Source organism: Lissotriton vulgaris, chromosome 7 (assembly GCF_964263255.1).
Source record: "Lissotriton vulgaris chromosome 7, aLisVul1.2, whole genome shotgun sequence".
In the NCBI taxonomy this organism is placed as follows: Eukaryota; Metazoa; Chordata; class Amphibia; order Caudata; family Salamandridae; genus Lissotriton; species Lissotriton vulgaris.
In genome coordinates, this window is record NC_141695.1 from 430796799 (window position 1) to 430818358 (window position 21560).

A 21560-nucleotide genomic window follows, 5' to 3' on the forward strand; every position below is an offset into this window, starting at 1 on the left:
AAAGGGTGCTAACAGTCCCGAAAAAATAGCCTTAAATACATGTACAATACCACTGGTATCAGACATGTTTAAGATGCGACCTAACATTTCTGCATAATGTATGGGGCAGTTTGTTGATAATAAGGAATGTATATCCACAGAGGACCTTGCAACTTGCAGATCATACGTCTCTCTGGACGAGGTCAGTGGCACAGTTTTTTGTAAAAGGATGGCTTTCATTCTGCTTAAAGTATCAATCCATCAATCAATCAGAAGAGATGTTCAGTGAAGGCCATAGTGGCGACTCCCCGTCTGTCTTGGTTTTAGGAAACAATACTTGCATACAGCAAGTGACCCTGGTTGACACACTAAGGAGATAGGCTATCCCTGGCATCATTCCACAGCAGCTGTGATCATTCAGCATTATGTAGCTTCCATTGGAAAGCTGCCTAAAAATTGGCTCTATCACCGCTGCCGGGGAACCCTGCAGTTGGCATGATAAGTTGTTTGAAGAACCATCACAGGCTCCATGTAAATTAATGCCTTGATAAAGAAGTGTACCGCTCAATGTTGTTTTACAGTTGTTTGCAGTAAGAAATACCTCCTTTTCCCCACTCCAACATTTGTGTGTGTATGGTAATTCCCAGGTCGACTTTATGCACTCTTTACCCAACCTTTCATTCAGGCCTGCTGGTATGTATTTTAAGCAATACTGAAACTGGAATATCGTCACCGGTATCGTGAGGGTGCCATGTATTATCCATTCAACGGCGGGTTTCTCAGAAACGGTTAATGGTAATCTTTCCAGTTTTTCTATGCTCAGCACCGTATAGTCTGCTTCCTCTGTGCCAAATAGATTTTTATCTGTAAGGTTAAATACAGTAAACAATTATGTGGTATTGATTAGACACCATTCAGGATTACTTCTGTTTTGTTGTAAAATATAATTTAGGTCTACCTCCTCATCCCTAGTTATATTACGATCAGGTGTGGGTTTTGATATGGACGGTTTGTTTAATTCTTTTATCTTAGCCAGGCCAAGATAGATTGTTTGTTAAACAGTTTCATTTAAGAACATTATTTGTTCAGGGATGATGCAGGCTCTGAATAATGCTTCTAAACCTTGTACCTGCCAGTCTTTTGTGCCCCAGACAGTTTTTGTCTCAATGTTTTCTTTCCAAAAGTCAAAACCTAATGTGGACAATTGAGCATAAAAGGCCGCAGAATAAATTTGCTTAGTATTAGTCAACATACTTTTCATGCCTGTCTTATTAACATTTTTAAAATAAAACGTTTCTGGATTTGTGACATTAAAGCCTGAAAAGTATGGACATTTTTCATAAAATGTTTTCGAGCTACCTTTTGGTGGCGTTGGACAATGTTCCCATTAATAATAAGTTAAAAAAATTTTAGGGTTTGTAGATTTGTGCAAATAATGATGACCAAAATGATTAAAACAATAAATTTCTTCATAATTTGATGAACCATCTAAGTATTCATGTTTTGAAAACTTTGCTGACATTTCTAAGTCTGCCATCAACAGTTTCAAAGTCCCAATCATCAGAAAATGTACTGGGTGAAACAAAATCACTCAAGAAAACCTTAAATTGGTGTGGAATCTTCAGCAGCTCGACAGTACCATAAATGTCATAATCAGTTCTATCCCAAGCTATACCACCAGGTATAGCAACAGCTGTGATGTTTACTGATGACAGGTCTCTTTGCTCACGATGAGATGATTTGTGTGGCTTCAGGAGCAAGTTGATGTTCTTACTTGCTGTGTCCATTTTACTATATTTTCCATCTATTAGTTTTCCCAAACTAAAAACAAGAATGAGCCATAGTAGGAGAAAAAGTATACCTAACACAATCCAAAATCCAACCCATGGTGAAACCAGATATGTATTTGCAAGCTGGTGAAAAAGTTATTTTACTTGTTCCTTGAAAGTTTCTTTGTTGGCGTTGTTTCAGGCTCACTGGGATACTCAGAAAAGGTATTGAAGTTGATGAAATAGCCAGAAGCCGTTCTGTCAATGGTTGGTATTGCATCCGGATTATTTGAAATCACCGGAGCTGCTTGTTCCCTTGACATGTTAGTATAGTCCGATGCTACCTCATGGTAGACAGAAGTTTCTTGACGAACTGTTATTTGGGTTTCAAGAGGCACAACTTCCATGGCTTTGTTGCATAGCCCATCTTTTCTCACTGCAGATTCTTCAAAGGTGATGAGTCTTTCAGTTTGAACCTCTTGGATGGCAGCAAGATTTGGTCGTTTGCTTCATCTTTGGAGTCCACTGGACTTGCTACTTATTATTGGCCACATGGTGTGGTTTTACCAGGTCAATTGATACAGACCGGTTCTCCTTTTTTCCAGCAAGGGGCAGCAGTAACACTGTTCTTGATCCGTGGATTGCTAGTAAAGGTACTGGTTTTCTGTAAGAAGGCCCAAATTCCTTCGTATCCGCTATTTTCTCTCTGACCAGATCCCCAATCTTTGGAATCCACACCGGTCTTGCTGGGACAGGTTGTTTTTCTACAGTGGTTGTTGGCTTTTGTATTCTGTTGCTTAGACTTCTTCTTGTTTCATTTAAGTCCTGTCAAACAGCCAAACCGTCTTTGATATCAAATGGTTTTTGTTCTACCACTGAAGTATGATGATCGAGGTCTTCAACCATCATTCTAGTACCAAAAAGGATTTCATATGGAGCGATTCCACCCAGTGAATTTCTTGGCAGGTTATTAAGACTACATTGGACACTTACTAGATGTTTGACTCCCCGTCACCCAAACCTAATACCCTGGCTGTTATAGATTGCATTATGTCACGTTTTTTTCTTTCCACAGCCGAATTTCCCTCAGGATGGAATGGACTTGAGTACCGCAGTGCAACGCCCAAGCTGGCCATGGCCTTCTTGTAAGCTCGAGAGCTAAACGCAGGACCCTGGTCAGAATGTAGCGTGCAGATTGCGTGTGTGCCGATAAAGACTCGCAAATCTTTTATAATAGTTTGGGCGTCAGCCGAGCGCTGATGCCACATCCAAATGAATCTTGTCCTAATACTTGTGGGACCGCTTTTCTCCATAGGGACGTCTGAGCGTGAATAGTCTAATGCTATCTAACAATGGTGTCTGTACTGGGCTGGCTACATTGTAGTCAGGAATCTGCTGACCCTCCAAGCTGTGATCTCTGTAACGGGTATCACAATTAATTCCAAATTCGTAAATGTGGGTGCTCATCCCTGGCTACCAGTACTTCTCTTGTAATTCCAGTACAGATTTAGAGATCCCATGATGTGTCAGACCCTCTCCCATATGTGCTTCTTGAATCAAAGCACCTCTCCGATTCCTGTTTGGAATTACTCTATCCCCACTCCAGGGATTCGAGCAAAAGGAACGGAGTCGGCATTAATTATGTATGAATATTCGGGTGGGCAGTTTAGAGGTAACTCTGCTCCGCTGCCTTTGCTTGTGGCATTGACAGCTAGCATTGTTTCGCCATCTATTTTAGTTTTTGAACGAGTGATTGCAGCTACGGAAGCTGTTTGCACAGCTGCCTTTGCGGCTTCATCAGCCAATGAATTCCCTGCAACCTGAACGCCATCATGCTGATGGCTCAGTGTATGGATCACGTAAGTCTTTTGTAGTTCTTTCTGTAAAAGAACTACTTGTTCCCAAAGCACTTTATGCTTGATTGTGCCACCTTTTGCGTCTTTGAAACCGTTTTGAACCCAGTTCTGCAAGTATTCGTTGTAAGATTGGATGCCATAATACGAATCTCACACTATGAGTGTGGGGAATTCGCGATCGGTATTTTCAGCGCCATCTTGAAAGCCTGTAGTTCAGCTCGCTGAGCTGTACAGTCTCCGAGAGATTGAGTTTTTGTGACCATAGGTCGGAATTTACCATCGCGCCAGCGAACTTTAAGAATCGCGCACGCAGCACTATAAGCTTTTTTTCCCCCAATTGCGGATTGTGCTGATCCGTCTGTATAAATTATACATCCGTAATGTTCTAGAGGCAGAATTTCAGTTGGCAGAGGACATTCTTGTTCGTATTGGAGAAATTCTTGTGTCTTCAAGTACGTGTCAAAAACGTATTCAACGTCTGTCGCAGTAAGAGAGTTAACCCATTGTATCCATCTCGGATTTAGAGCTTTCGCATTCGGAATGTTTGCCTTTGTCACTGCCTCTAACGCAGGTACAGGAGTAATGACTTTTATGCGTTTACCCTGTGCGAGGGCTCTCTCTCTTGCTACTGCAGTTTGAACCGCTGTCAGAATTTTTTCTGTTGAAGTGAATTTCATTTCAGCTTGTGTGTACAAGTGTGATTTGTAAGCTATTGGTACCTTTTTACCTTCATTAAAGGTTAGGTACGTGAATCCTCATCTCCCTGGGATGATTCGGATTACAAGGTTGCGTTTATTTACACGTGTCTGTAAATGGGTTGCTGCTAAATTGTCTGTTTGCATTGAACGCAAAATTTCTGTGTGTTTTTGAGTCCAATTAGTAAGTTTGAAATCAGGTTTGATTAATTCGTAGAGAGGTTAAACTCTTTCTGTGTAATTTAGAATGTAAGTTCTTCCGAAATTCAGGAATCCTAGAACTGACTGTAAATTTGTCAGCGTTTTTGGAGGTTGGAGCAGCGCACATTTTTCTAAAAAGTTTGTTGCCAGGCTTTTGCCTTCACTTGAAAGTTCGTATCCCAAGAATAGGACGTTGAGGTGGGCAATTCTTGATTTTTTTTTTAAGGTTTGCTTTATACCGTTCAGAGGCGAAGCCAAGTATTATGGTGTTCACCCTGGTCAAGTGCCTGTTCAAGTCATCATCTGTAAGATAGATGTCATCGACATAAGATAATGCTTTATCATCATACGTTTGTAGTAACTCTGTTACTCTGGCTGAAAATAACCCAGGACTGCTCTTGAATCCCTGTGGGAGACAACAGAAGTGACGCTGTGTCCCCATAATTGAGAAAGCGGTCAAGTACCTGCTTTCAGGTGCGATATTTTGAAGAAACCGTTTGAAATATCTAATGTGGTTTTATATTTTTTGCGCACAATGTTATTCATCAGTGCTGCACTGTGTGCATTTTGTACTGTAAAGGTTTTGCAACAAGAATTTAAATGTCTGTAGTCCAAAACTAGACAATATATATTGTCTGGTTTGGAGACCGAAAACAAAGGATTGTTCATGGACGAGGTGCATGTTTCAATCACCCCCTGGTATTCAAGTGGATCTAGGATCTCACTGACCTGTTTTTTAGATTCTTGTTTAACCGGATACTGCTTCTGAGCAGTTGGTTGACTTTTTTAATGGATCTTATGGTGAGGAGAATCTTCATTCCATCCCACATGATCTTTGTATAATGCTGGTGCCTGGGCCACAGCCCATTTTCTGGCATAGGTGTATTTTTTATGAATTGGAATATGATTTGAGAAGGCTGGCTTAATGATCTCTTCGCCATGTAGGGACTCCCTGACAAATTCAGGTGGCCAGTTTTTTTCAGCTAGTAGAATGTCATAACCCTTTGATAGCTTCTCCCAAAAGAGTGCTTTTATTTTTCTAGTTATGTCCCCCTCTATCCCTAGTGTTACTTCATATAACTTATGTGGTACACTAACCCTGGTATCTGTAGTTTCAACCTGAATGCGTTCATTCAGGTCCACTGTCTCCAGATGATCCTTCAGGATCTTGCGACCTATGGTAACCTCTGCTGCGCTGTCCAGCATTGTTTCGGCCCACTCCCGGTTATTGAGTTGTGTCCTCAAGATCCTCCGCATGTCTGATTTTAAGACCTGCTACCTTCTTTTTGGTAAATTGAGTTTTCTTGTTTTTCGGAACGTGTTGATCGTCTTTGGACTTCACGCGTTCTTCCTTGTTTTCTGATCGTCCTCTTCTTTTGGATTTCTGCGAGGAAGTCTGAAAGGTACAAGAGGAACGTGTATCAGTATCTTGATATCTATCAGGTTTTCTCAAATGTTCCCTGTTTCTGAGGTTATACCTCTTTTCAGAGGGCTCCTTTTGAGGAGACCTTCCTCTTGAATGAGAGCGCTTCTCCCTAGGAAGTGTCTGTCTAGTATTTTCCCACTTCTTTTTAGGAGTAGTGAGATTGTTTTTAATAAAAACTTTTTCAGGATTTTCTGTTAGTTCGGGTTTTACCGGTTTCCCTCCCAAACTATCTCTTCCCAGTTCTTCATACAATTTTTCTATTATTCTGGCCAGTTCATATGGTTGGTCAGTTACATCAAGTTCTTTTAGTTTTTGGCGGATTGCCAAGGATGCTGCTTCACCTTTAACATTTGCTAATATTATAGCTGAAACCTGTTTGAAATCTTTCAGTAACTTCATACCGAGATTTAAAGCAGGCTCTGCCCCGTATTCATTTTAAATTTGTTTCAGGACGTCTGGTATCACCGCCATAGACATACACCATGAGTTTTTGTGTAGATTGCAGCAAAGACTGTACCCCAAGTGTCACAGTCCTCCAGGTGTGGTGTGATCCCCATTGGTAAACAGATTGTAAGAATCCTGTGATTCTCATGAGGTGTACTATCTGGAAATACTTCCTCTATCTGAGTAATTTTTGGAACTAACCAGAATGGAATTTGTTCCCTTTTTGTGGGTAATTTACCAATGACTGATTGTATAGTCTGTGGTGTAATTTTGTTTGTGTTGCCCTGATGAGGGGTGTGCTGTGGAATTCTTATAGCAGGTTAGACTGTTAGAGTCCGCATGACATATTGTACCAATTGTCTATGTATTTTGATTAATTGTTTTAACTGAGCTAACAGTTCTGGACCTGTCATTTGTTCTATGGCAGGATGTGGTGTATAGCTAGCTAGTAACGGCCATGTTGCTCCTGGTCTACCTAGTAGACCGAGCCTGGTAATCTGATTTTGATGTTGTAGGGCGCCTTTAAACCAGAGCTGATGCTTTTGGTAAGTTAGTGGAATTTCAATGTCCTTGAAAGGAACGTATTCCACTGGATGTTCCTCTATCTTATAGAAGTGGAACACATGTGTTGTTGGATTTGCTTGTAGAAAGATAATCCATGAATAGAATACCTCTGTCTGCCGATATTCCTGGCCTCTATGACAAATATAACCCTACCACCTCTCGGTGATAGGCCATTTTCTATACGTTTTATAGCTATTGTTTTCCTTACATTTTCCGGGATGATTATAGCATCCGGGCCGTCTTGTCGGAAACCTGTAACGTCTAAACCTGGTTGGTCTGCATTTACTGCAGTTCCACTGGTTCTTGTAGGTCTACCGATCTCGGAGTCGCTATCCGACATTTTATTGAAAGTCTTGCAGAGCAAGTTTTAAGGAAACAAAGATAAGGTGCACAATATTTTCGGAACACTGTATCCTTCACCGTTGAACAAAAAACAAATACATATGATTTTTCGTCCTACTCTGTTATGGCGGATATTTCATCCTTAAACCCACTCCAGAGGTCTATTGGAGTATTTTACAGGAAAAAGGGGTCTCTGTGAAAAGCAGGACTGAGTCACTCTAGTATCTAGCGTTAAATGAGTGCCTTACTAAACGTTGGGCGCCATGTAGTGTAGTTCCTATATTCCCAATAGGCTCTGTGCATTGGAATAATATATCCTATAGATGTGACGTAGGACTTATGTCTACTAGGTCGCGATCGAATATATTAGAGTTAATTGTGAGTGCCAGCTAGCTCATAGGTCACTAGAAACTTTCTCAAATTCACAAGAAGGGATTTAGTTTCTGACAACTACATAAACATGACAACTTTGTTTCCCCAAGATAAAACTGATCTTTAGAGTCGTGGAAACAATAGATAGATATTTTACTCAGTCATTCGTGCATGCTTCTTTTCACCAGAGGTGCAGAGAACTAGAGAGACGGGCGTTTTCAATAAAAGTATTTATTGAATAGTCTTCTTTCTCATGCAGAAGAAATTTACTGCTACAATCGTAAGACTGTTGCAAAGTATAATGCGTACAGTAAGAAGAGTAGAATAAAATAATACTGTAAAAGCATTGTATGGTTCCTAGACAATAGATAAATACATACATAAATGACAAAGGCTAAAAAGTACTCAACTGGTGCTTCTAAAATACGCCTGATGTACCTGACCTAAGTCTAGTATGAGGGAAGAAGTAAGTGTGGTGTAGCATAAGTTTAGTATTATTTTTGCCAAGAATCTAACCAAGATCTCTCTCGGGGTCTAATCAGCTCCGTACCTTGGTTTTAGAATGAAGGAGGTCAGTCTCAGGACTCTATTTCCCAACAACCCGCAGGGGTAGCTTGGAAACACTGGAGCTGGATTTCTCGGCAAGAGAAAAGACAGCATCTCTCTCAGTGCGTCTGCTGGAGGGTCGGCTTCCTTCGGCACTTGCTGTAGCAGGATGCGTAAGGCAAGTAGATAGTCGAACTGCTCCAAACCACAGTGTGTTTGCTAAGGCAAGTGTGGGCATATTAATACATTGAAGGTGCCGAGATTGACGTAAAGGTGGACATAATAACGTCATCAAAGAGTTTCAGTTCTTTGAAAACTCCATTAGTTCTTGGATAAATCAATATTCAAGCAAGGGGAAGTCCCTAGCTGCTGAAGCTGAGTTTTCCAAGAAATCGTAGTGGATTTTCGGAACTAGTGGAAGTAGCCATGCCGTATTTGGACTGCATGAGCTATGTCTAAATATGGTTATGATTCCTATGCCTATATATGGACATGGTGATTTATACCTATATAAGGGCATGAATCGGGAAAATTACACTAGGGTCCTAAATGTTCTACAACAATGCAACCAGACCCAAAGTTCTTAGGGCACCAAGAAGGACTGTAGAGGCTCACTGCACACTTCTCAAGTGTTCTTGTGTCCTCAGTGAAGTTCTGAGTATCTTAATTGGAGCAGACACAGAGGAAGCAAAAAGTTATCTATTATTAAAGCTGGCTGGTTGACACTTCAACCCTTATAAGGCATTTTTGGTTGTAGTCAAGTGTCATTAGAGTCACGAATCAAAGGAAACTCCACTTTAAATCCTCCAATAAAGACAACAAAATACCTCTAATGGTTGATTGATCAAACTGGTCTCTTTCTTCTTGCAAAGCGTTGGTGGGTGTTAGTGGGTGAAAGGGCATTGCTTAAATTTCTGGCGAGTAAGAGACTTAACATATGGGTGTGGCAGAAAGGCCAGACTGCTGATACAACATGACTCCATCTGAAAGAGCTGAATATTAGCAGAAACGCCTGCTACTTCAGATGAACGCTGTTTCATCTGCATAGCGCCAAATGCTCAGCGCTTAGTGTGCATTGATTGCAATGAAGAGGTAGCTTTCCATAAGGAAAAGGAGATCACGTCTTGAACCTGCCCATGCACAAGCATGAGCTGACATTTGTTGGTGAGTACCCTTATACCTCACTGGCACTTTTATCAACTCCCGTCTTTATTCCCTTCATCTCGCATCCATCCAGCAGCATTACCATATTACCCCCACCTGCTCCGAAAATGCTGATTAAGCTAGGCGTCTAGTGTCTTCTGCTGCCATCACTCTCCTCTGCTTCCTCTTCAGAGCACTACTCTCAGCCTGCTGGAGAAAGGCCTGGATGTCCATGTCGTGGCAGATGCCTGCTCATCCCGAAGGTAATAACCGAAACGAATGTGGCAGTCATCACCTCCCTAACCGGTCCTTCATCCTGTGCCTGATGAACTGGATCCGTTCAGAATTTGGAGATTAAAAAGTGAATCAAGGTCTCTTTTTTTTGTCAGCCAGGTGGATCGGCTCTTCGCCCTCTCCCGGGTAAAGCAGAGTGGCGCCTTCCTCACCACCAGCGAAGGGGCGATATTGCAGCTCGTCCAGGATGCTGCCCACCCTAGGTTCAAGGAGGTAAGGCTTGCCTGCATTTCACTTTTGAGATACCGCTCTTTCCATTCGCTCTACCTGTTGAAGGTTTTGCCACCCTTTCTCTACATTCTTTCTTTTTTCCATATACAATGAGGTAAGTAAATTGTTTTAAGGACTGCAAATGTGGAATCTGCTAAATCCCCTTACGTCCATCCCTCAATGGAATGCATGCTATTTTACAATTTACATCTGTCTGGACAAAATGATAGATTTTCATCTGCCCTGCATTAAGCGCCTTGTGTCCCTTGTAAGCCATAATGGCGATCCAGGAAGCCTGTGTAGGTTTTCTTCCAGTGTGATGGGATGCACTCTGAGCTATTGGTTTGTCATGAATGCAGGAAACATTCTAATTAGTCACAGAGTAGCCAATCAAAGCAGCTGTAACTCCCCACAACCTTCACGCCCCTGGCAGGCCACAGGGCATTTTAGTTAGGTCCCTGTGGCCAATCCGCTAGTCTGAACAGTTAAGCCAATCTTGATGGTTGAAGGGCAGACAAGCTCATTTTCCAAAACCCTGTGCGACCGTCAAGGATGCGGGGCATCACATCTTCCACTGGGCCAGTGAAAGGTGTAGCCCATTGTGCAGCATGGAGGTATGCCGCTGTCCCAACCCGTACATCACTGCAGGAATTGCTTCTCTTGCATTTAAACACTACGCAGGTCTGGGTCAGTCAGGCTGGTCCTCTGCTCACACTAATACTGCACACTTGACCCTGCCAATGTTTTATGTGACCTCCGTCCACTGTCTGTAAACCCAGCATCCTTGGTGATGTGCTGCTGTGTACCACTCCATATCCATGTCATATGACGTCCTTTCCCTTTTCTGCGCTTCTCCTGACCTATCCTAATTCCGCTCCTCTCTATCTGTTCTCTGTATCATCACAATCTAATGTATCTCTCAATCACCCCTTCTCTGTCTTTGATTCCCTTCCCTCCCTCTTCTGTGTTACTTTTTACTTCAGTTCCAACTACACCATCCACTTATCTCTTCACACTCTCCCTCTGTGTCCGTTGAACTCCAATCTGTACAGTCTGCTCTGTCTCATCCTCTCTTTCTCTCCCCCTCTGCACCTTCCTTGACACAGCCTCTACTTACCTTCTTGCTCCCCCGCCTACCCCATGTCACCTCCCCACTTCGTTTTTCTTTGCTTACCCTATGTTGTGATGTCACCTCCCGCTTGCTTCTTTCTGCACCCTTACCAAGTCTACCCATCGATGCGTACTCTCCCCACTGTACCATTTGCCAGGTGGATCAATTTGTATATGGGACGCCTCGAGCCTGACTGACACCTCCAGCTACACCAGGCTTTTTGTTCAACATTATTTAACATTCCCATGCTGAATGGGGAAGAGATTAGGGGATGTGGCTACCTGTGGTCCTTGGGACCTCAAAACCTAGGCTCAAATCCCAGTCACGGCTGAAAATGATGAGATTATTGGAAAATCACTCAATTTTGTTTCTCTGAGTGTAAGTATGTGAAACGTATTTGTGTAATCCAAAGATGTAACTCCCGACTTAATGTACACGATCTTGTATCCTCTCCAATCTCCGCTCATAGTGCACATCACCCCGTTGCTCCAAGCTAGGTTTGCGCCATGTAAATGTCAATACGCAATGATAAGTGCTTTTTGATAAAAACTGTTATTGGCCAACAGAGATCAGGTTCTAGCCAATGGCGGCAAAGCCTGGCTCTTGGTGCCATTCTGAGGTCTATCGCTGAGATCACTGTGCGAGGCCCCGATGGTCAGTCTATGGAGGACCACCTGATCTCTGTTTACTGCTTCCTTTCAAGGTTCAGAAGATAATAAAGGAGCCCGCTCCCGACAGTGGACTTCTCGCCTTCTTCGCGGGCCAGAACCCCCTCTGCACTTAAGCAAATCACCAGGGACAAGATGGATGAATAATTCAGCAAATGGCCGTATGATCGTGGAAATCTGTGATGCGGACCGACTGTTTAATGAAAATGCTGATGCAATAATGGATGTATGGCTAATTTCATTTCATCAATATTTCAAGGAGGTCTCTTCAGCTCTTTTCACGAAAACTAGCAAAGGCTTTTCCTGTGCAACTACAAATTCTTAAATAGTGCACACCAAAAACAGAGGTTCAAAAATATAATGTTTCACTATGGTGCAGACATACACATACACTTAATTTTAATAAAATATATTAAAAATGTGCACCTGTTCCCATCATTTTTCAACAAAATACTGCTTTTTGTGCAATTATCAGTAATGAGACTACTTTTTGGTTTCCATGTACTTCTAGCCAGCGACATCTTTTCATCATCTTCATGGCCACTCTTAAAGGGATCTTCAAGTTACTTTGTTTGCAGAAATTAAAGCTATTGCTTACTGTTTCCCCTTCCTTATTCCCATGATCAAGGGCCAAGCCATGTCCTTCTTTAAAATATATCGACAACATTCTGTCAGAAAGTGTGCCAAATATTACATTTGCTTGAATTTGCATATTCACAAATGTTCTGTGTGCGCCATAAATATCTTTAGTACATTTGTTGCTGGTTATTCCTGGTTTGGTGACAGGATGTGGCTTACATATATATTTTTTTAGAACGTCCAGTTTAATAAAGGAGTGCATATTTATTTGATATTAGCCTGTTGTGAGTTAGTGCAACGTGCACCTGCAATACCTGCACTTGTTTCTGAACATCCTGATATCAGGATGTTCAGAAACAAGACAGGAACTCAGAAATTACGGAGTCAAGCAGTCGGAGTACAGATCATGCATACGAAGGGGAAAGAGTATACACTTCCCATTTGCACAACACCTGCAATTCTTAAATTATTTTCTCGTTTTGTAATCCTGTAAGTTTTTGGAACATATATATACATATATATCTCCAACAACACAGGAGTCCCATTTCGACCAAGACCACAGGAAGCTTGACTTTCAGCTCAATTTATTCAAACTCGGCAACTTGCTGTAAAAACCACAGTCCAGAGCACACATCACAATAAAACACCAAACGCGTTTCGGGCAATAACAAATCCCTTCATCAGTCGCATAGGTGCTTCAAAGAGTGGAAGCGCTGTTCAACTTGCACTGTTTTTAACCGCCGTCACTACGGCCTCTTGGTACTTGTAGAGCTGAAAGTCAAGCTTCCTGTGGTCTTGGTCGAAATGGGACTCCTGTGTTGTTGGATATATATATATATATATATATATATATATATATATATATATCTCCTACTGGCAGTTACCAGTAGGTAGTTATAGTATGGATGTAGTTTCCATAGGAAGAGCGTTTTTTCATTTGCCAATAACGTTGGCGTCGCTTAATGAATCCTTGCTAAATTTTAAAAAATAGTTTGGCGCTCACTTCAGCTGCGGTCTTGAAAGTTTCAGTGTGATCCATCAACCATCAAGCAGGGGCGAGAAAAAAGGGGGGGTCCACAAATAAGCTTTCCCTATGTTAATTTCCGTAGGAACTTTAGACAAGGCTACAGCCAGAACTGCTTAACGGAATTGCAACAAATTTGGCAGAAAGCTAGGTATTGGTCCAGTAAGCTACCTTTTTGTGAATTGGTGTTAATCCGTTCAGTAGTTGCCGGGTTATTTTAAGGTTTTTGAGATTTACAACTGGGGATGCACAGGGTTCGCAACCCCGCCTGATGTCGTGCTGAGATCTGACTGGCTGCGTACACTTCAAACCAGGAAGTGTTGACAGTCATCTTGTGACTTGGTTGAACCGAGTCACAGAAAAAACATTTAAAAAAAATAAAAAAGCATAGTCCTCTGGCGGGGGGTGTTCCCTCATTGACCCCTCTTGGCCCAAAAAGCTTTTGTTTTTTCAAATTTTCGGCCGTATTTGCTCTGGAAGTGCAAATCCTGCCAAAAATGGGGAAAAAAATTGAAGCGCAGTCTCCCACACATTGTTTTTTAATTGCCCAATGGTGGGCCAGGTCCTGGGGGCCCCAATCCTAGGAGCCCTAAAGCCCTTGGGACCCCTACCTCCTCAAGGCAAATGTATTACTGTGAGGGAGCAACTCCTGGCGACCTCCACCTCCCTGGGGATAAATATGACATAAATGCAGGGGGGGCAAGCACCACCCCTGCAGCCCCGAGAACTGCCACCTCCCCCTGGATAAAATTAAATTAATGCAGAGGGCCCGTGGCACAAATCCTCATCTCTGATGACCACCATCTCCTCAGGGCTGTGTCCTGCAATGGAGAGGGGCCGCCCCCCACCCCTCCAGCAAAAGATGGCCCTGGGAACTGCCACCCCTCAGGACCGGTTTTTGCTATGTCCCGGGTTGCCCACCCCTTGGGGATGGTGTCTCCGAGACCGAATTTGGCCTGGGAGGCCCCCTCCTTTTAGTTTTTAATTTCGTTTTTTTAAAAGGCCAGCCTCCGGGGATGGGGTCGGGGGATGCTTACCCCCTCCCCCATTCAAGAAAGGCATGCCCAGGGGATAGGTCCCAAGGCCGAAATTGGCCCAGGGAAGGGGGGCCATGTGGCCCCCCTTTCAGAATAAATAAATACATTTAAAAAAAAGAGGCCAGCCCCTTCAAGTCGCCGGAGGCCATGTCCCCTTTCTCCACCACTTTGCAGACGTGCCTCCCGGTACACTGCTGGTTGGGGGATGAATTCCCCTTGGATGCTAAGGGTCCTTGGGGGTCAACAAGCCCTCCGGTTCCCTCCAGTAAGTTCCACACAGTGGAAATGCTGTGAGGACTTCGGAGGTCACGCCCTTTTTTCACCACTCTGCCAAAGTGCCTCCTGGTGCACTACTTTTTGGGGGATGAAGTCCTCTTGGATGGTAAGGTTTCTTGGGGGCCAATAAGCCCTCTTGCTACCCCCAGTAAGTCCCACAGAGCAGCATTCTTGAGAGCTGGTTGGAGGCCCGCCCCCTTTCTCCACCACTCTGCAAATGTACCTCGTGGTCTTGGATGCGGAGGGTTCTTGGAGGTCATGAAGCCCTCAAGTTCGACACAGTGGGATTGCTGAGAGGGCTTTAGATGCCAAGCCCCCTTTTTTACCACTCTGCAAACGTGCCTCCTGGTGCACTACTTGTTGGAGGATGAAGTCCTCTTGGATGCTGTAGGTTCCTGTGGGTCAAGAAGCCCTCCTGTTACCTCCAGTAAGTCCCTCAGAACAGGATTCCTGAGAGCTGGTCAGAAGCCCTGCCCCCTTTCTTCTCCACTCTTTCTTCTCCACTCTTCAAACACAACTACTAGTAAAAAAAAACATAGAAATTCACTGACAAAACTAAAGGTTACAGGGATGTTATAGTTAGGCTCAGATTTCACTCGTACAGAACCAGTGAAATTTGGCAGTTATAGTTACCTGAGCTAACTATAACTTATACCCCCGCAATGCACTGTTTATAATTTCACATATTACATCGCTCATGACATTGTCAGTGACATCACTGATGATCATCAAGTGAGTGTGTTTTTAATAGTTTGAGTCTTAAACATATATACTAACGTGCTAAAAATATTAAATTAGTATACTCTGTGCCGTACTACTGAGTGATGCTACTTCTAACATATGTTAAGTGAGTGGCTGTGTGACTGTATGTATCCTTGTGTTTATAGGTGTGTAAGTGGCTGTATGGGTGTATAAGTCGGTGTGGGAGAAGCTGTGTGGGTGAGTGCGATGCTGTGTAAGTGGCTGTATTGGTGTATGAATGGGTGTCTAAGTGGCTGTATGGGTCAGTGACTGGCTGTGTGAGTGGCTCTATGGGTGGGTAAGTGGATGTGTAGTGACTGTATGGGTGAGTGAGTAGCTGTCTGAATGGCTACATGAGTCAGTGACTGGGTGTATATTGGGTTGTATGATTGAGTGGTTGTTTTACTGAGTGTTTTGGTTATTGGTAGGATTAGTTTGTTAATTGTAGGATATGGCTTTGGCATTTTGGCAAAGAGAGAATATTAAGGGACTCTTCTATAAAGAGGTCACTTTTATTATGGAGGAGAGCCGGTCAACGCTTTGGGCATTGCATAGCAAAAAAGTAGGATGTTTATGTGAACCTATTTTTTTTTATAATATCACGTGTTCTTGGCAAGCGGTGAATGAACAATAAATGATAATGTGCAGATATGTAGACCATTGATATGTTCAGAGATCAGAAAATAAAGCCTCTTCAACGTTTATTATCCTCACTTTACTTCAAAAATGTTTCTCCTCCCTCTCCCAGGCTAGTGGCCCCACTAACCGCTTCTGCACCCCAAACCCAGGCTATTGATCTCAGAATAAACTAAGTCCTGTCCCACTCAATCAAGAGCATTTACAGTCCTGCTGTCTCCAGGGTAGCCAGTAGCTTCCATCATCAGTGCTCCTGTGCTGAAACTTCACAAGTTATGCAGTGTAGCTATACAGTTTGTATAATGCACTCATGGAAGCTGCACTGTTCCAAGTCCAGGAATAGGTCCTAGTTAGATATGGAGGTGGTAGATTGCATGCTGGGGAAAAACTTGTCACTTTATATTCCCTGTTTAGCTTCCAGATTTACAGGTCGAACTTGCCAAAGTGTCACATGTTTAAATGTGGTTGGATTTCCCGTGTTATTTTTAACATTTTCATTTCGTAGTTGCGATGTGTGATTGAGCGGCTAAAAGACCCACACTATCTGCGCTTAAAAGATTGACTAGTTTCTGTGCAGAATCTATGGTTCACCCTTAGGAGCTTATCTTACGCAGCAAGGCTTTTCTGAGAGAATTGAAGACCTTTAACAACCATAGCATTATTACTGTTAAGAAAATAAAGAACGTAAGCGATCTAGAACAAGGCAGTTGTCATCTATAAGCGTTTCATAAGTAAAATGCCACAAGCCTAGTGGTAATCTCAGAGAAGTAACTGAAACGTGTGGCAGTGTGTGTGTGCTTTCTACTCCATTACCTCAGTGTGCACCTTACCAGATATTTATTCTTCCGTTTTGGAGCGAGTTTCTGAGCATTTACTCTGTGCAGATTCTATAGCAGCAATTAAAATGACAGCAAAAATGAGTTATGGTCTATAATCGTCAAAACAGTCCTTTTAAGTTCTAGTGAGTAGAGGCAAGATGTGAAAAAACAAAATAACATTTTCTGACACCCGAATAGCGACTAATACCGATTTGCTTTTATGGAATCGCAAACTGTTATGTAATATGAGTCTAGTGCTTTAAATAGTGATTTCTTAGGAGTCACTATCAAAGGATACTGATTTGCAATTTGGGAATCTGTATCATTTGCAAATTGTGAATGTTGCAGTGTCTCACTGTATTAAATGCCTCTATTTGCATGCTCACCCCAAAGTTTTGGACTGATGCTGCTGTTTTTTTAGGTCGAGCCTATAGCAGCGCGCATGCGCTGCTTGCTCGACATTTAGTAAGGGCCTTCAGAAATCGCCCCAAGCTCACCACACTCTTGTGCGTGTGTTTTTTTCTTTCCTCACAGGTTAATGGGCTTTGCGTGCGTCTTTCAAATGAAGACAGCACGCAATTGGGCAAAGGCGGGTGCATGTCCCGCCTTTGCTCCATCCACGGCCTATTGGTGTCGGTAACCCGCACAAGCCACATCTGTTTTCAACTATCGTGCCCAGACATGGGCGCAATAATTGAAAACTGATCGCTCGCTGTGGCGCACGCACCACTCTAGTTTGGGCTTGTTTTCTGAAGGTTTCTCAGGTCTCTTCATCCCCTCCCACAAAACCTCTTCTCCACCATCCCTCCCAGATTGCCGCTTACTGCCACCACCACCCTACCCAGGTCTCCACTTGCCCGTACCCATCAACCCTCCTAGGTCGGCGCTTGTTTTTATTCTGCCTAGCTGTGAACACTCACTGTCTCTTCTAGCGGCTGCACCTGTATTTTAAATTCAAGTATTAAGTCAGATTTTTTACGACAACTTGATTTGTATTGTTGTGTTTGCCCGTCGCTTTTCAGGCTGCCACTTTCCTCCTGTTCTATGTGCACAACTTTGACTTTTCTTCAGTGTATGGGTCATCCCCTGGCAATATCAGTCTGAAGGGAATCTCCCCCCATGCCCCACCCCGCCTCAAACTAGCAGACTCCACACATTCAGTGGTGGCCTGTTTCTCTGTGACAGATACAGCAGAACTTTAAACAGAGGTTAACTTCACATCCTACAACGCGCCCACATCTCGACTTCTAGGCACCAAACAAGACCAGAGGAAGGAAAACCGCTGCAAAGAAGACTGGAGATGCGGAAGGCACAATTTCACATGATGCATTCATGTCTGACAAGGAAGGGGAAGGGAGATTCTGCCAATGGTTGGGGGGATGGGGTCGAGGAGAACTGAGTGGGTTTGATTTGGGGTCACTGACAGCATCTTGAACCCTAGCAACCGGACACTGCCAAACACACAACATGGGCACTTTGAGTCTGATTATAATCAGTGTTTCCAGTGACTGCATGCATGCGTGACCAGCTACGAAATCATTGTTGTGCTCTGCTATGAGACAGTTTTTAATGCCCCTACGGTGAAGGGTGGGTATCAGGCGTTCTGCCATGGAGGGCAAGACTGGGCTGTAACACGCTAGTGGCTAAATCTCCAGGTCTTCCTGAAAATAGCTTGGAGCAATTAGGCAGCTAATCCAGTGACTATGTAGACCACTCAAGCTCACCTTTAAAAAGGGATTCTGTGCTAGGATTTAGGTGTAACCAGAGTTGTGAACATATTTTTTTTCAACAATCTTCCGGCAAATAACCAATTTCGAAATCATTCAGTCTTATTTATGTTTCATTTACTTAGTCTATCGTGGGTCTTTTAACTCCTTTTAATATTTGCATTGAATTTAACTACCCCAGTGCAAAAGTTGTGTTGCTTTGGTGCTAAGGATTAAAATATAATATCTCCCACAAGCATCGAAATTATCAGTAAATCTGTATTTTATGGAACGGGCTTCTGTGGATTTGTCTATTATGACAAGTATGGTTAGCTAAAAGAAAACGGATGCTGAGTTTACTCTCATATCTGTACAGTATAAACCCACAATCAACATGCTTCCTTTTTAGATTAATCATAAAACACACAATTGCCATCACATCCATCCATCCACTACAAAACACACAAGTAAAAAAGATTTACTTTTACCATGCCAATAGCTCTAACTCTAAAAAAATGCGAGACCTATTGCATTGCAAATGCTTGTTTGCTTCTGCAAGTGCACCGAGGCCTGCTAACCAGACCTCATTGCCAATGTTCTAACCATTACAAAATGTATTTTAAAGTGGCTACCCCAATTGGCATAAGCTGCCTTTCTTACAAGTCCCTGATATATGGTACCAAGTGTACCCAGGGCAAGTAAGATCGAGTGTATCCCTACGGCTGCAACATTGATTCTGCCACCCTGTGTGTGACAATGTATAAAATAGCTCCCAGCCTGCAACAGCAACCTGGAAGAGCAGTTTTAAAACCGCTGGTTCAACGTTGCTACTTAAACCAATGACAAAGCTCCCCCTTAACAATATATATGGCTCCCCCTAAGGAAGGTTTAGGGAGTTCAAGGCAGGGAGTTGAATAATGTTAAGGAGGACATATACTTTTAATATGTCCTAACAGCAAAAGTCCAAATTCTCGTTTTTTCTGTGGAAAAGTTAGTTGCCCCATTAGCTAACACAGAGTTACCGGCTGACCTCCCAACCTGGCTTACTTCTGAATGGGACTACTAAAATGGCTACTTCAAGGTATCAAATTAATCGTGGCATTAAACCTGAATTGATGTTCAAGTCAAATCTAATGTCTCTTTTAAGGAAAGGCAAATTTCAGAAAGTTGCCACTCTGTTGCTTAATTTGTCCAGTTCCCACACACAGTTGCTGGCCACCAGGCAGCCTTCTGCCCTCCTAGGGAGTTGTTACCCATCCCTTGCAGAAAGCCAAGCCGAGTGTTGGCCCAAAAGGTGAGCTTTAAAGGTGAAGCCACCTTTGGTGGGCAAATGGCGATCACACTATTGAAGGGTTACCCCTTTGTTCAGGTAGACAGTTTGAAGGCAGGAACAGAGAGATAAAACCAGTGCCCAAACTGGTATTCCTGTGGGCGTGTAGCCCACAAGTAGCCAGACCTCTAGGGTGGACTACGAAGCTCCTAACATCCAAGGAAGGGTGCAGACATCTTGGGAGTAGGCAGACTAGTGCACTTTGGGATTGCTAGATGTCACACATTGCCGGAAGTTGTCACAGGGCAGGAGAAATCCTGGTAGCCAAGTGGCTAGTGGCCACATCATCTTCCATCCACTGCACTTTCTGAGCATAAATATGCACCCTGAACCTCAGACCATGATGGTACTTGTGAAAGGACCAAAGAAGGACTACACTCTTGACCTGGCAAGAGATTACACCTGCCGCACCTTGGGCTAGACAAGATAGGACTATGCCTGAAGCTCATGGAAAAGTCGCTCCTGGGCCCCAGAACAAAGAAGTGACCCAATAGTCAATTGGCTGACCCCCTGGACCCGACCCCAGGGCCATCAAAGCAGAAGAAGCCCACACCGGCAAGTCAGTAACCACATTCTACGAATCACTGCTGATCTCTGCTGGGTGACCCAAAAGATCGATCTTCGATGGCCAAAAGTTGCACCAGAGTCTGCTTGATCTCGGAGTGTCTTCTGAGTCAAGATTGGTTGCCAATGAGGGACACTATCCTTCAGCAAAGGATACTGTTGGACTCGCTGTGTATGCAGACCGTTAGCCCAGCCGCAGTTGGCCTTCTACTGACACAAAAGAGTACTTCGAGGGACACCGACCCCTGTGGCCAAAGTCGGCCCACCTTAACCCTGTACTGATAAATATTAGCAAGGACATTCCTGTTGATCGCACAGCCCCCAGAGCAACTTTCAGCATCCTGCATCTCTAGCACCGGGACTATTCCATTGAAGTCTGCACCAGTCTTGAAGTAAAGTGGGAAACTGGACAAGAGACTGCTTTGTTAACCAGGTAACTGTCCAACTACTCCTTACTGGACCCCCTAACGTTCTCCCTACCAGATTTGGTCATCTCACTTTGGCCGGAGTAGCTGAGCACATCTCTTAAAACTTTTCATAAGTTTCTAAACATTATGGTTACAGATGCTTGTGTATGCTTTGGACTAAAAAGCTGACATTTACATTTTACTTAAATCTATATATCCAGAAACGTCCCATAGATTTTCTCAGCTTGGTGTCTAAATAATCATACAAATATAATCTAGTTTTATAAATTGGTATTGGAATTATTTTGTGTTGTGTGACTTTCTTATTTTGATATTTAATTCTTCAAAATGCTTCACACTAATGTCTTTATTTAAGCCATGCTGCTAGAAGCTACAGCTACCCTGAGTTGATATAAAGGTTTTGCAAGCATGCTTGACTGAACCCAAGACAGTTTTGCGAGTGTATTACACGGTAAGGTTGCACTGCAGGCACTGCCCAACTCTTCCCTTTCGAATGGAGGACCTACGTTTTGCATCTCGCGCTCACGGGAGTTGAGAGCGCGTGGAGTCAGTGTGCTGTCCTATGAAACGTATTCTTTCTGCAGACCACAGCAAGGTACAGTAGAGAAAACATAATTACTGTGTTTTTTGTAAGCAGTAAACGAATAGGTCTTTATCTTTAATGGGGCAAGTGACCTCTCCATGCACCCAAACTCCCCTGTAAAATTGAGTAGGCGAACTCGATAATATAATTACTTTAACCTATTCCATTATTGAAGCCAAATACCCACCTGCCGTTAAAGAGGCTAAATTATTTGCAGG

The 21560-nt window shown here is 43.2% G+C and overlaps 1 protein-coding gene across 3 annotated transcripts in view; it reads left to right on the plus strand.

Moving 5' to 3' along the window:
- Nucleotides 1-12043, plus strand: part of ISOC2 (isochorismatase domain containing 2) — a 116906-nt gene extending 104863 nt beyond the window's left edge. For all 3 annotated transcript variants that reach the window (XM_086930415.1, XM_086930416.1, XM_086930417.1), the window contains exons 4-6: nt 9530-9600; nt 9727-9844; nt 11656-12043. In XM_086930415.1, coding sequence (XP_086786541.1) covers nt 9530-9600; nt 9727-9844; nt 11656-11736 — 270 coding nt within the window. In that variant the 3' untranslated portion in view covers nt 11737-12043. The remainder of the gene's footprint in view (nt 1-9529; nt 9601-9726; nt 9845-11655) is intronic.
- Nucleotides 12044-21560: the final 9517 nt, after the last annotated feature.